Source organism: Gavialis gangeticus, unplaced genomic scaffold (assembly GCF_001723915.1).
Source record: "Gavialis gangeticus isolate Ggan-Ray unplaced genomic scaffold, GavGan_comp1, whole genome shotgun sequence".
Taxonomy (NCBI): domain Eukaryota; kingdom Metazoa; phylum Chordata; order Crocodylia; family Gavialidae; genus Gavialis; species Gavialis gangeticus.
Genome location: NW_017729024.1, coordinates 43,923,081 through 43,938,894, shown reverse-complemented (window position 1 = coordinate 43,938,894; position 15,814 = coordinate 43,923,081). Strand labels below are relative to the sequence as shown.

The window sequence follows — 15,814 nt, the reverse complement described above, 5'->3', positions numbered from 1 at the left end:
TTAAATATGTTAGCTTTGTCGTCTGGTGTGACTACCAAATTTCCCAACGCGTCCTGCAGGGGCCCAACATTACCCGGGACCTTCTTTTTACCCCCTATGTATTTAAAGAACATTATCCTTAATCTGGGAAGCTAGTCCTAATTCCATCTCTGCCTTGGCCTTCCTGACTGTCCCCCTATATCCCTGAGTGACTGCAGTATAGTCATCCCTGGTGATGACCCATTCTTTCCATTGGGTGTACGCCTCCCTTTTAGCAAGAAGACATTCCAGATGCTTTTGGTGAGCCGTGGAGGCTTGTGTGCCCTCCTGCTCCCTTTGATCCTCGTTGGGATTACCTTCCTTTGGGCTTGGAGGATCGTCTCCTTAAAGAGTGACCACTCTCCTTGGACACCTGGCTCCCGTCCCCTCTGGGACCTCAGCGCTTCCCCAACTATTCTCCTTAGCTTGTTGAAGTTTGCCCTCCTGAAATCTAGGGCTGCTGCCTTACTACAGGCCTTTGCCACCTTGCGCTGGATGGTGAATTCCAGCAGGCAATGATCACTGTCACCCAGGTGGTCGAGCACCCGCAGCCCCCTCACCAGGTCATCACCCGTGGCCAGCACTAGGTCCAACAAGGTGTCGCCCCTGGTGGGGCTGTGCACCTCCTGGGTTAGATGGAGGTCCTGCGCTCTGTCTAAGAACCTACGTGAGTGTAGATGCTGCCCTTGCTGGCTGGGGCACAGGGTGCTTCAGCGTGGGGCTAGCTGGTAGGCAGCCCCAACAATGAACATTCCCATGCCTCAGCCAGCCATTCGGCAGCATGTAGAGCCTGGTCAGATCAGCCAGGGCTGGTAGGGGACCCAATATGCTCTAGAATTTTGTTTTTTTTCTCCCAGTTGCATGTTCAATATGTTCTGGAGTTTATCTGTGCATATTAATTGCACATGTAGATGCACCCACAGGGTTGCTGAACAACTGCGTGTTAGGGAATGTGAGCACCTTACCTAGCATTTGGTTTTCAGAGTACTCGCATGGATTCTATAGGCACAATGCTAATCCTACAGTACTTCTTCCTCTGCAAAGCAGGAGCCAACCTCAGAAGAAATGGGAAAGGGCTCCTGATGACCTCATTGCCATTTCCTACTGACATTTCCTTAAAGTTGGGTACACCTTTGAGCTGCCCCCAACCTCAAGGACTTTGACAAGGGAGTGCATGCCCTCCTGGCTGTGTAGGGGGAGTGTCTAGTTTTGCACACTGGAACAATTCAATATTCAGGATATGGTGCTGTGTTTCTTGCCTAGACCTTGTTTCTGGCTGCCTTTGCCCTACACCTTTTTAAGTAGGAGATTTGTCTCCAAACTTTATCTTCAACCTACCTTTGTCTCCAACCTTTTTAAGTAGGAGATTACCTTTTGGCATTTAAAAGCAGCCTAAGATCTAGATCTACCATGCATTGCCATTGCCACACCCTCCCCCCCTGCCCATCAGGTAAGTCTGTGGGGAGGGAAGGGGGGTGCAGATTGAGGCAGAACAGATTATTTGGGGCCATGCTTCCCCAGGAGGTAAGTCCCACCCAGCCAGGGACCCACTCAACTTGCCCTGGCTCCTGCCTCTGTGGCACTGTCCCTCACTGTGGGAGCCTCAATCTAATCCCCACAGACTGACCTGCTGGGCTTGGGTGCGCATGTGCATGCGCATGGGCACTCATCCCCGCACCCCAGCCTTGGATTGACTCTAAGAGGCTCAGAGATCTATCAGTAGATTAAGATCCACTGGTTGGTGACCACTACCCTACATTCACAGTTCTACACTTCAGTTTGAAAGCTGTCTTTTCTAGATGAATTAATAGGCAACCATCAATCCTTCTGAACCATGGTTCACACATGAGAAGTCACCAGGACCTAGACAAGAGTATGGAGGAGTGGATGCTGCCCAGACCTTCCCTCCCCCCCTTTAGACAATTGAGACAGAATCCAAAGGTCAGACCAAGTCTGGATGTTCTGTGCCTCAATGGCTATAGTTATATGTATATCAAGGAATCAAACCCAGGTTTCCTACATGGCAGAAAAGGAATCTATCACCAAACCACAACAGTGGGTTAAATGAGTTAGTATCCCATAGCAAAAACCTTTTTTATAGTGACTGGGCTGATCATTGTGTTTTTTGTTTTTAAGACATGGTAGTGTCAGGGGTACCCAAGGAGAATGGAATTCTGCATGCTGGAGAAATAGCCAGTATGGCCCTGGACCTTGTGGCAGTGTGCAAGACATTCAGGATTCCACACAAGCCCAACACCCAGCTGCAGATACGAGCAGGAATCCACTCAGGTACGTGGAGATGAAGCACAATAAAAAATTGTCTGGCAAACCAAAAATTATTATAACAGCACCTTTTCTAGGGAAAGAGTGAGCTGAATTTTGAGCCATGGACATAGTGCACTACTTCTGAATGCTCAGGTCAGCATTAACTGTGGATGCTACTAAAGACCTGTGGCCCCAAGTGACTGCAGCATCATTCTATCCTAAGGCATACCTTGACAATGATCTTGTTGTGGAGGGGCAGCTGCTGCATTTTAAATGGCCTTATCACAAGCCTGGCACAAATGTTTTAAGTAAACTAGCACCTCACCAGCCAAACTGGAAAGGGACAGATCTCATGTGTGTTCCACAGAGAACAAGAGAAAAATGCTGCTAATTTAGGCAGGGAACAGCCTCTTTCTTATTGGACCTATTCCATTATTCACTACCCAAAGCAGAAAGCCTTTCTCATATCTTTGATGCTACACATGCCCTGGCTGCCTGGGCTGAAAAATGATTTGCCACTCTTCTGAGTGTATGGTGAACAACAGAGACTAAAAATTGGACCAAATGGGACACTCAGCTCTGCACTGCACAGAGTCTACAGAATGGTTTGCTTACATTATTTCAATGGCAGATCAAACCATTCTTATCTTAAGGCGTAATGGGTGGATTTGGGGGGATCAGAACTAACATTCAGTGGGCATAAGTAGGAACAGAAAGCTTACTGGCTGTCCTCAGCAGCTAAGGGCTCATTTCCTGATTTCTGTAATTCCAGATGCTTCCTGGTATGAGCCAGCCTAAGGTTTTGTGGGCCTTACATGAACAACCTGTGATCTTTCCACTCCAGTCCTCCTCTGCTTATGATCTCTGCTCTTTGATATCTGCTGACTCTCTTCTACCCAGCTAGTTTCAGTTTTGGAGCTGAAGCTCACTTTATCAAATGCAGGGAGTGGCTAGGCCAAAACTGTTACTCAGTCCTTTCCTTTGTGAAGAACTGAGAATGGTGCTGTGGCTGGCAGACAGGAGCTATGCACTGTATCTGGTCTCTCGCAACCATGGGGCACATCCCCACATGCAGGGGCACGCATTTCCTGTGGCAAAAATCTGTGCCACTGCTTTTTGCTGCTGCACACAGCCAGGTGTGTGGGGTTTGGTGCAGGGCAATTTGTCCTGGGTGGGGTAGGGGAGGCTGGGGCCAGCACTTGTAGCAGCAGCAATGCCAATCTGGCTGCAAAGAGGGAAAGAGTGAGCTGCCAGCAGCCAGCATGTGGTTCTGGATGGCCAGGCTCCGGTGCTGGTGGTGCATGCTGCTGCCGTGAGTGGCACACTAGTTTTTTTCCCATAGCTTTTTTTTTACATTGGGATCTCCTGGTGTCAGATTTTGTCTAATTTGAAGTGTGCTGAATACTTGCACACGCGCTGTGTGCAGTTTGTGGCACCTCAAACAGCTTAGCTTCAGGGGTCAATTAAAAGTGTCTCCCAGAATTCCTGGCTTTCTTTCCCTCAAATAGGGCCTGTTGTAGCTGGAGTTGTTGGAACCAAAATGCCACGGTACTGCTTATTTGGAGATACTGTGAACACCGCATCCAGGATGGAGTCCACCAGTGAAGGTAATGAAAAGCAGAGCATGGGGGCTGCTCTTAGCACAGTGTAATAAAGTGTAAAGAAACAAAATCCTGAATTGTGGGTACAACCCTGGTAAATAGGAGCAACTCCCCATCCAGAGGGCTTCTTGACTTGAGGATCTGATTATGCACCCATGATTCACACACATTTATGTACATGTCTCTCCCTTTTTGTAAGAGCATCCACTCTTCTTCCAGCCCCAGGAAGGGATTGTCTTGGATCCTAAGATCTCTGAAGGGCAGGTGGGCCAGGCAATGATAGGGTGTCTCAGTTATCAGGGGATGTTCATTGTTTCCTTCCTCCCCTCCATGTAACTGCATCTGCAGCAGAAATCCTAATCCATTTTCACAGCCCTTTCTCTTCAGTGACATCTTCTTGCATGTGGGGAATTCAGGAGACCGCCAGCAACTGCAAGAGACTTGACAGCATGGTGCGTTGGACGTGCGCCAGCAGCCTGTGGGAGTAGGGCATTTGGTTCCACAGCAAGGCAAACTCTGCCCTCCAGCACAGTGATGACAGAGAAATCTCAACAAAGCAATCTTCACAGATTGCTGTTCTTCTTCAGCTTCTCCCAGAGGCTCCCAGAGCCTGGTGTCTGGTTAGCAAGCTTTATTTTTCTGAACTGAGAATTAAAAACAGTATCTGAAATTAGATTTGATCTAAGCTCCAAGAGCTGGAAAAAATCTAAAAGAAATAATGTGGTTTTATTGTTGTTTTTGTATTTTCTCTTTAAATGTGGAAAACAAGGCCAAATAGTTCTATTGCCAGACTTACAATACTTTGTAGAGGTATCAAAACTGGGTAATTTTTCAAGTTTCTTTACAGTGCACTTGCATTCTGAAAACTGACTTTCAAAATATCACTGTGAACTTCAGGGGTGTTAGTTGTAGCCGTGCTGGTCAAAGGACATAGGCAGACAAGGTTCTTCAGGTAAATGTGATGTCTTTTATTAGACCAAATAAATAGTTGGAAAATTGTTCTTTGCAAGCTTTTGGGTACAAACACCCTGGGCCTGAAGAAGGGTGTTTGTACCCGAAAGCTTGCAAAGAACAATTTTTCCAACTATTTAGTTGGTCTAATAAAAGACATCACATTTACCCAACGAGCCTTGTCTGTCATGGTGAACTTCAACATCTAGTGCCCATAATGCATTTCAGCCCAAGTTTGCCTAGTTTGCAGAAGGATTTTTTTCCTACCCGCTGACCTTACAAGACTCAACCATGGTGTGCTGAGTGTTGAGCTGGGTTCTCCTGCTCTCTCACTTTCTCAGAGCTCAGTGTCCCAGAGGATTAACAGTTGAAGTGGAAATAGGACCTAGGAGTCCAGCTGCCTAGACTCCTGCTCAGTCACACCCCTCTTCCTCGGGAGGACCAAACAATAAACACTGTGTGCGCCTGGGCTAAATTAGGAAAGTTGTGTAGTCATATCTTTATATATGATTGCAGGAAACAGTATCTTCCCTCTCCCTTTTTTTATTCACAGTTTTAAAGATGGAGGGGGCGGGGATGAGGTTGATTTAGGTTTTGTTCAAAACAGACTGCATGAAGAAAGCACTGGTTTTTCAGGGCCATAAGATAAAGCTCCATATGGATTTCTTGACTGTGAGATGAAAAAGACACTTGTCAACAACTCCAGCCAAGCAGCTATGAAGAGCAGAAAAATAATACCAAACACAGGATGTGATGCAACGTGTTTGTTGACATTCATGGATTTGTCCTGAGATGCCTCACAAAGAAACCCAGGACATTACGGTTCATCTGTGAGCCCTTCAGATAACATGGAAATGACAGCAAAGAAATTAAAAAAGCGAAGTGATGATATATCAGCCTGTGCAGCATATAGTAAGCAGTATTCATTGCTGACTACGTTGTATGTGGGTAAATGGTTAAAATAATATAGCACTTTTTCCCTTTTCAGCTCTTAAAATCCAGTGCAGTTTGAGTACATACCAACTGTTGGAGCAGATTGGAGAGTATGTGTTAGTGTGTCGAGGGAATTTACAAATCAAGGTAAATATATGCAGTGTAGGTCCAGATTTTTAGAGGAAAAAGTATGTGAAGGGAGTACATACCACTGAGATGTCCTTGATTTTAACCCTTCATACACTCATCTCTCAGAGGCTTTGAATTAGCCTTAATTAGCACAATTACTGAAAATCAAGCGAGACTTTAAAGTGGAGTGAAAAATCAAAGTGATAAAAGCCTTCTGTTTTGAACAAGTGAATCCTAATTGCCCATATTTATGAGGGTGGGAGTGGCTCAGTAGCATGTACTCCTTGTGATAAAAAATGGGACAAATCACATTTGGGGAGAGCTCATATCCAGGTGTTGCAGCTAGCTTTTTTTTCCCTCTTTGTAAGGTCCTAAATGAGAATGTTAGATCTAAACACCCCTAGACCTTGATGGGTATAAACCCAGATCCTATCTTTTCATTTTGGGTGATTCTCTGGTCTTTTGTCCTACGAGATGGAACTATGTGGCAAGTGCTTTTCATTGGGTGAATGGTTCATTTCCATTGCCACTTCCATCTAGACCACAAAAACAATTGATTCCAGGTGCCCAGTTATCACATTGACACAGTTGCAGTCCATAGAGGGGACAGGATCTGAATATGTTATAACCATGTTTTATGTCCAAGATAAAGACATAGATTGACTTTGGGACTTAATTTAAGTCTTTTACCTCTATTATGGGATATAGCAAAAGCCCATATGAGTCCAGTCCAAACTACAAACTAGAATTGTCTTGTAACTGAATTAAGGGAGAAGTTTGTGATAATCACATGAGTCTTGGTTTGATTTGTAGTGTTACATATAAACAATGACATGTTCTCAAAGATAATTTCCCCCCATTGTTCTATTATGGAATAAATAACAGTAACAGTGTGATGATAGGGCCAATGTAATGTGGGCAGAGCATTGGGCTGGGACTCAGGAAAACTCAGTTTAAATCCCAGCTCTGTCACTGACTTGCTTTTTGACCTTAGGCAAGTTGCTGTGCCTCAGTTTCCCCATCTATAAAACAAGGATAATGATGCTGACCTTTATAAAGTTCTTTTAGATCTACTGATGGAAGCCTGTATATAAGAGGTAGATGCTGTTGCTGCATCTTGGCTTATTTTATTTTCTCCCTAGGGAAAAGGAGACATGGTAACTTACTGGCTGGAAGGAAAGCAGGCTGCTGCCAGACAAAAGCGAGCTCCCAAATTGACTGCACCGACTCAAGAGCTGGATCCCACCACTTTTAGTTTGATTCCTGGAGTTTTGCCCAGTGACCCGCTCTCAAGTGCAACTTAAAGGACTTGGAGAGTGGTTTGGCTGTTCTGTTTCTTGTCTTTTTCAACCTGTTAGATATATCTGACAAACCTCTCTTGTGTTCCTGAAGGGCCTCGGGTATTTGAAAGTCTCCCTTTCTGTGCCACACACAGAGTCAAAGCCAAAGAATAGGTGCTGCCTCCCCATACCACCAGTACTCCTGGGTTTGTGGCACAAACAAAAATAAAATAAAAGCAATGTTTGGCAATGACAGGTGTGTGGATGTAAGAAGTGAAATGGATGATTTTGTGTCAGAAGCTATCCAGAGATGGGGATCTTCCAACAGGAATCAGATCTGTACAGCTGTCTCTCTGCTTCTGTTGGGGAACTCCCTGTGTACAACCCTTATTATTGGACTTGGCAGAAACCATAGGCTGGAGATTCCAACAGATTAACTCTGCTTGGTGGAAAGAGAGAAAATGGGTAAAGCTGCTATTTAGTGTCATAGTAAACCTCATGGAATCAAAGTAATGAGTGTTTCAAGAGGGACAGAAATGTGGATTTGTTAACATTTCTAGCTGTGTGCAGTAGAAGGAAAATAATCTGACCCTGACCCAATGCATAGAGTACTGCACTAGAATGTAGGAGGCCTGGATTTTATTCCCAGCTCTGGCAGAAGCTTGCTGGCTGGCTGAAATCACTTTACTTCTGTGTGCCTCAGTTTCTGTATGTATAAAATGGGGATGATGATATTTACCTTCTTTGTAAAACACTGAAATTCATGCCCAGAAAATGCTATACAAGTGGTTTTTTGTTATTATTGAATACAAGATAGACTGTTAAAAGCATTTCCCAGCTGAGGACCAATTTGGAAACTATGGGAGCTCTCTGGAATGAAGGTTTGACACTCGAGTTGTATTATGGATGAAGGAGGCAAGTTTGTGTTAAAGAGATGCTGTTTGTCTGCAGTTTCACTGAGAAATCAGAGAAAACCTAATGAGTCATTGTGCAGTTTAGGAGACTGTAATCAGGGTTGTTGCTTCTTATTTAGAGAAACCTTATGCTAGAAATTTATGTCTGCTGGTAAACATGGTTTTACTTCTAGAGCGTCTTCTTCAAGTTCTGTTAGTGACTATTTTCCCTATTTTCCCTAAAGGCAAAGTATGGTGTGTGTTGTATACTATTTAGGGTTGTTAGTGTTTTTCCCTCTGTCAGACTAAAGGTTTATTTAAAATGGTAGCCAGCTTTCTTTGAGTCAGGACTAGTCTACAGTAGAAAAATTGCAGAGTAACTAACCTGATTTAAAACCAATTAGCTAGTCTGGTACAAAAACTTCACATAGGTACACTTAATTAGGTATAAATCTTAACTGAATAATTGCCCAGTTTGTGCCGCCACTGTAATTAGCCTGCATTTTATTAAGTATATGCTGTGTGATGAGTGAGATTTAACATATTACGGTATTGCTGACATTGTAGATTCTTACTCAGCTTTTTTGTGGAAAGCAAATGCAACAGTAGGCAGCAGTTTTTAAAGGGAGTTAACAGATTTATGATTCCAAATCCTCCTGAAATCCAAAGTGAGTTTGAGGGATCTTTGAAGATGCTAAAAGGGGAAATCTGGCCCTGCTAAGTCAGTGGGATTTTGCCACTCACTTCACTGGAGCTAGGATGTCACCCAGCATATGAAATTATTTTTACTGAGTGAAATTATACTACAAACTTGAATTTAAAAAATATGCTTTCACAGCTATTCAATTTGAAATATTTCATTTGTATATGCTCAAATATCATATTAATATCCAGTACAGGAAAACAAACTTATATTCAGTCTCAACCTTATACTCCCATTTAACCACATAGCAGTAACATCCCACTCAGAATGATTGCTTCTGGTGCTTAGCAAAAACTCCATTTATCAGGATGTGGCATTTGTTCCTGAACCCCTGTAGTCTACACAGTTGCAACATACATTGTGTTGTGTATTATTCTTTCACTGAATTAACAGTCATTTTTCCAATGTGTTAAATTTTGTATTAGGAGTAATATAAAAAAAGATCTCACAGCTTTTAGGTAACATAAACTGGATAGTATGCACTGGATCTATTATGTACTGCAACTTTACTATACGTGAGTATAGTAAAGTTGCAGTACATAATAGATGTACTGCAGCTTTACTCAGCTACTCTGTATTTGTTTGAATTCTTAGAATTAAAGATGTTAAAATGAGCATGCTCTCTGTTACAGTTCTTTTATATATCTGTGAGGAGTGTGGTCATTTCACTTTTGTAAACTATCTGTAGTACTGATGCTCATGAAAATTGCTGGATTGACAGCCCTGTCAATCCAGGGCTTGGTCTAATATCTAGTGAAATAAATGGAAAGACTCATATTGACCTCAGTGGGCTTTGGATTACATTTCTTATCTGCAGAAGAGGAACAATATAGACAGCGCTAGTGCAAACCTCTTTTTCTGTTGCTCTGTCATCTTTCCCTCTCTCAGCTGTCCTAGATGGACCCCCTGAGGTAAAAGATAAGGGAAATTTTCATGGGTAACCGAATTCTTGTTCCTTCTGAGACTTCTAAAAAGGGTCTTGATTCATTCAATTAGGATGATGGCACTGGCAATGTGGATATTTTTCTACTAGGAAGTGGATGTACAACATAATGTTAAATCTAAGTTTTAGTGTTTTCTGGTAAATTAGTAGATATGCAGGATCAACTAATGCAACTTGACAATTATAGTCAATAAAGGTGTCCAAAATTGGGTTGCCACCTTTCAAAAAAGAGGCATGGTTGATGAATGTAATATCATCAAAGACCTTGACTGTTTATAGGACCAAGTCTTATAAGCTGCTGAACAATCAGTAGAGGTGTTATCCATCCAAACAACAACAAATAAAATTGGTAGCAGCACAAAGGCTTAGGGGTGAGCTCTTCTAGCTCACTGGGATGATCTAGTAATGATTGCATTAGTTTTTAGTGCCATGTATGTGCATGTATGCATAGGTCTGGACTTGCATACATACACAAGCAATACCATTGACACAACTGCCGACACTTACACTGGGAATTTTCCGGACCCTGACCTTGCAACCATTTAAACACCTGTTGAGCTTTACACATCTGAGAAGTTCCTTTTCAGGCTGGTAGAAATGAAATGAGACAAAAATGATACAAAAAATATCAAAGAAAAGAAAAAGTTGTATATAATTTAAATAGTCTTTTTTTCATTAAAATTCTTTTTGACTAGGCTACACACATGATTGAAGTTACTGTCAAATCATAACTCCAGATGGTTCTATTATATCTTTCACCAAATAGATAATCTCAAAATAAAATCTCCTTAAAAAATTATTTGGCTTGGCAGAAATGTTGCCATACACCTTACATTGACTCCAACTGAAATTCATGGCTAAATTCACACTGGTTTACTTGGGAAGACTGAGGCCCACAATGACCAATCAAAACTCAGATTAACAACGAAGTACCATGTTGTGATATACTGTAAATCTCTAAAATTCTCATACAACACAGACCTGTGAACCATCACAGTTGTGACAGACTAGAGGGCACTATATATGTTACATTTAGCTAGAGCTGTAATATTTTCCTCCTCTTCCTTGTTATCTCTAGTCCTTGTTTAAATCTGAAAGCAGATAAACAGTGAACATTTTTAATGATAGGGCCAGATCCTCAGAGGGGTTTCATTGGAAGTTAAGCACTCTTAGCATCCAGATGGGAACGAGAGAAGATGCTATATTCTGTATTGGATCTGCAAACACAGAAGAACATCCTAGGTATGGACAACAACAACAGCACTCTCCATCTATGAAGCAGTAATTATATACATATATGTATGTATATAGTTTTGATTGCTGTTTATTACAATGCCATCCCATTACAGTTTATAAACAGATGCTGATGCACACGGGCACAGGTAATAAATAGCACAAAGCAAAAAACAAATTACAAAGTTAATATAGTTAATAACATTCTAATAAAGTTTATCTCAATTGCCTAAAGAATAGTAGGAACAATCCAATGGAAATGTTAAAAAACACAGCCCCCACCCCAAAACTTTAGAATTTTTTAGTAACCAAATTTACCGTATGTTCAATTACTATTGTTTTTGTAAAGAGGTTCTGTGGTATAAAGAATATGCTCATGTAGGTAGGGCAGGAACTTGCAGCTTTCTGAATCAGGAGGAGTTTGTTGCTCAGGCAGCAAGGACACAAAGTCAGGAACCTCCCTACCCAGCTGAGCAGGGCACAGTTCAAACATGTTGGCTGTGCAGCAAGGTTGACTGCTCACACCCTGCCCAATAACAAATCTCCTATTGATTTCACAGTGCAGGAATGGGCTCCAATTCTGAGTGAAGAACACCTGATAGGAGTTGGAAAGTTGTCTCTTTCTCTGTGAAGAAGCCATGAGATCAGGGCAACTAGGGCATAACACTGTTAGACAGATCACTTGTTTTCTACCCCTCAATAAATTCCTGATTATTAGAGACCCTCACTGATGAATTGCCTTCTTGAAATAATCTTTTTTCTCATCACGTCTTTCTGGGGTTTCCTTTAAATCTATCAGAAGCCAATATCCATAGACCTATACCAGCTTTCTTGCAAATAGATGTTTCTTGCAAGCTTTCCCTTTCATAATCCTGGTTATTGGATCCATTTTAACAACCCCAGCATAATCTTTTATTTCTACATTTTAAAACTGTTCAGATTATCTTTTCCCATGTAAAGCAACCATTTTAGAGTTTGAAACAATGGTGTGAGTTTGGGCTTTGTAGAAGGTTTTGCTTTGAAAACTCAGAGGACTGAAGCCCTCTGCTAAGCCACAAAGCTACAGCATAAAGGGGCATCAGTGTAAACTGTTCAATCTCTATGCTCCAACCCAGTGTGCGTAGACGACACGTGGGGGAGGGGCACATGCCCCCCCCTCACAGGGCCACTGCTCATGCTGCTGACAGCGGCGCCTGCAGGAGCTCTCCAGCTCTGGCCCCACCACTGACGCTGACGGCAGTGCCTGTGGGTGCCCCACTAGACTCAGGAGACACCAGTCGCCCATGTCAGTGTGGGAGGCATTGTGCTGGAGCAGTTACTGACTTCTCAGCTCACACTATCAGTAAGGGGCCTGAACTGTTCCCCTAGTTCACATGTGCTTCTAACAGTTATGTTAACAGGAATTATATGCATCCAATGACAGGGTGTGCAGTGCCAAGTTTCCAAGACTGCTAACATGGACCAATTGTGTTGGTTTTAACAAAATTATGGTACTAGGCTGATTTTGACCTTCTAGGGCTTAGCTCTGCCTTCCTGAAAGGACTGGAATTTTGCCATTCACTTTAAAGTCAATAGGATCAAGTCCTTAATGGCACTGGCACATAAAATATGAGGCTGGAGGTTGTTTATTGATGAACATCAAATTTTAACATTGGATTCAGTGATAGGATGGAATGAAATATTTCAAGGTTCTGAAAAATCTTCCCTCTCTGCAGGGCTCTGTTTGACATTCTGTCTGTGATGGGTTCAATATTTTTTTCTTTAACCATGGCAAAAGGTGAGACATGTGGCCTTCCCTAGTCCATCCCATGTAAAGGCAGGAAGACCTCCACCCCAACTGCCCCAGCTCAAGTAATGGTTTTAGGGTGATCTGCCAAAAGGATGCAATATATATATAGAATGCAGTGACCATAAGTAATCAGAGCAGGACACAGTGAAATGAAAATTAAAAAAATAATAAAAAATTGATGGACTATCCAGATATCCTCTAGGAATCCCCTTTTTTCATTCAGTTGTTGGATGTTGCCACTTGACTAGCTTTGCCCTAGGCTCATTTGGACTATGATTAAAGGTCAGATTTCCAAAGCTCCTAATCTGACTCCCAAGTGAAATGGCCAAATCATCAAAAGTGTCCAGCACCTTCCATAGTTCCCAGTAAGGTTTGGGGGTGATTGTGCTTTATGGCAATGGTTGGGTGCAAAGCACTTTTGAACATCTGGGCTAAAACCTTGGACTTATTAAACAGAATAAGAACTTTGCCACTGATTTCAGTGGGGCTAGGATTTCATGTCTAGTTATGATAATACAATCCTGGAGCTTTGAAATTCCACATCTTTCAGAGGACATATCTTGCATGCTATTGAGTAAAATCTGTGTTGCTATGAGAAAAATTCCCCTTTTCTAAGGGATGGAAATAATTTTAAAGTTCAGGAGCACAAATATAGAGCTGCAAGGTTGCTTCTGGATTACAACCTTCTCAGACTTTAAGAATGTCGAGATCACAGGGCTATGAAGCTATTTCAAACAAACATACTACTGTGTGAATGTATCGTATGGCCCCAATCTTGTGAACAGATGTCCTATTGTAGATTCTGACACTCAAATGGAGTGCCACTAAAGTCAGAGGGACTCCACCCAAGCATAAAAATCTATGAATGCATCTGTCAGCAGGAGCAGAGGTGATATCTATAACTTTCAGAGCTTCCTCCTTCATGTGCATTTATTAGCAAAGGTAGTCAGAATTTATTGGCTGATAAAAGAAATGTAGTTGTCTGTGACTGCAGGAGCCCTAACTCAGTGGTCCAAGTGGTCCCATCCAGTCCCTTCATTCCTACGTTTTGCTTCTCTACATGGAAGGGGTAGTGGCAGACTGAGAGTAACTGCAGGCATCTCTAGCTAAAACTTTAACTGTATCATAAATGTACCCTGGGCTAGATTTCTGTAATTGCTGCAAATAGATTCAAGATGCAAGAGCACCCAGGTCTCATAATCCCATGGGGAATACCAGATACAAACATTAACACAACATATAGATCTTCCTAGGGGCATTTTGCACATTGAGTCACTGCAGATTAGAATCCAACCCAGTGTGAGGTCTTCTGCAGTGAAAGCCCCACACAACGAGATGAGAATGAAGTTTCTTTAAAAAATAAATTCTATGGGCACATCTACATGTCACTGTGTTTTAGCACTTCCTTTTGGAAGTACTAAAGGATGGCACAGTACAAGCAGTCACTATGTCATGTGCATAGCACAGTTAGATTTTGCCGCTACAGTTATGTAGCTGGTGAGCACATGTAGACCCACGTCATCGCTATGTCACCATAGTATGCTGTACAGTGATGTAGGGTGATGTGTACATGCGCCCATTATATTTAATAGCGCTATTAGCAACCTACAGAAATCCTTTATGGCAGGGAGGATAAAATTGGCTTGTATCAGAATAAGGATTGCTGTTGACCTGATTTAATGTGGACTTAGTACTCAGATGTTGAATATACTTCAAATAATTATTGAAGATATTTGGTAAATTGTGCTGTGTACCTCAAAAGATGAAGCCTCTCAGGACTCCGTGTCATAGGCATGTTGAAAATTTGTTCCAAAGTGATCTAATTAATGACAGTCACTTGCACTGATTATTATTGTTGAGTAAAATGTATGTAGTCCAATGGTGCTATACAGAGACACAAAATACAAAGCCCAGGCTCTGAAGAGCTGAGTTTAGACTGATTTAGCATGACAATCTAAATTAGGCTGATGATGTAGGTCTAGATTCTTCCACCTTGACACTAAGTAAGTGTCTTATAGTATAAGTCAGTCCCATCAATCCAGGCACAGTCCAGGCACCATGTTTCTGTAGTCAACAGCCCAAAAGCTCATGAAGTGGCTAGCACAGTAACCTCCTGCCTTTGATTCCCCGACCCTTGTGACCATATAACTATTCACAGGGGTGGACAACCAACAACACAAATCTAGTGAGAGGCTTTGAATGCTTGCTCTTCTGGAGCCATAGCAGTGTGCCTTACTTTCACTGCCCTTGAACCTGCCCTTATTGAATGAGTAGTCTTCTATAAATTATTTGGACTGCTCTCAGAGTGAGGTGCTACTGTACCTGAGTAAGGCTTTCAGAAACTGGCTATTACTCCAATAACCAAAATTTGACTGATGATAACATGGACATAGAATGAAGGGGAAAAGATGACAAATGAAGGGGTGAAAGAAAACTATTCTTGCAATAGCAATTTAGCTCTTTAGAACCTCATCCTAATCTATTCAACTGTCCATCTAGTCCAAGAGAATTGGAGGGTACTCAGTACTTTTCAGGATTGGGTCATGCAGTGTTTCTTGTTTTTATATTTGCTTTCTAAAAAATGATGGGGAGAAGAGGTAACTACACCTGAGCTCAGAGAAGAAAATTAATATAGAAGCATAGCTGATTAAAATGCTTCCTGATTGTCTCTTCCAGAAACTTCATGGCTTTTTAAAAAGTCTAACTTCCTGGATAAATTTTTTATTGTATAACAAATATGATTAAACAAAACAATACTTTAAGATATAACTATGGAATATAACTGATTTTTGCATCACTTTTACATTATTTAATAAAGGAAGGAACATTCTATGGTACACATGTTCACAGCAAATGCTAGTGCAAAAATATATTTTATAAGCCTTATAAACCTATCATACATACATCTCCAGGTCTCTACAAATACAATTTGATATCCTACTCACACGACTGACTTAATGGGAGCTTTACCATTGACTTTAAAGGGGGAATAGGACCTAGCCCTAAGAGCAGAACACTTTGTGTTCCTTGTTTTGATACTTAAATCAAGGATAAAGTGAAATTTTAACCAGAGTTT

At 41.9% G+C, this 15,814-nt stretch overlaps 1 protein-coding gene across 1 annotated transcript in view; it reads left to right on the top strand.

Moving 5' to 3' along the window:
• Nucleotides 1-9,267, top strand: part of LOC109298061 (atrial natriuretic peptide receptor 1-like) — a 63,471-nt gene extending 54,204 nt beyond the window's left edge. Inside the window, exons 19-22 of the mRNA XM_019518195.1 lie at nucleotides 2,155-2,307; nucleotides 3,792-3,890; nucleotides 5,824-5,915; nucleotides 7,040-9,267. Coding sequence (XP_019373740.1) covers nucleotides 2,155-2,307; nucleotides 3,792-3,890; nucleotides 5,824-5,915; nucleotides 7,040-7,201 — 506 coding nt within the window. The 3' untranslated portion in view covers nucleotides 7,202-9,267. The remainder of the gene's footprint in view (nucleotides 1-2,154; nucleotides 2,308-3,791; nucleotides 3,891-5,823; nucleotides 5,916-7,039) is intronic.
• The last annotated feature ends 6,547 nt before the right edge of the window (nucleotides 9,268-15,814 follow it).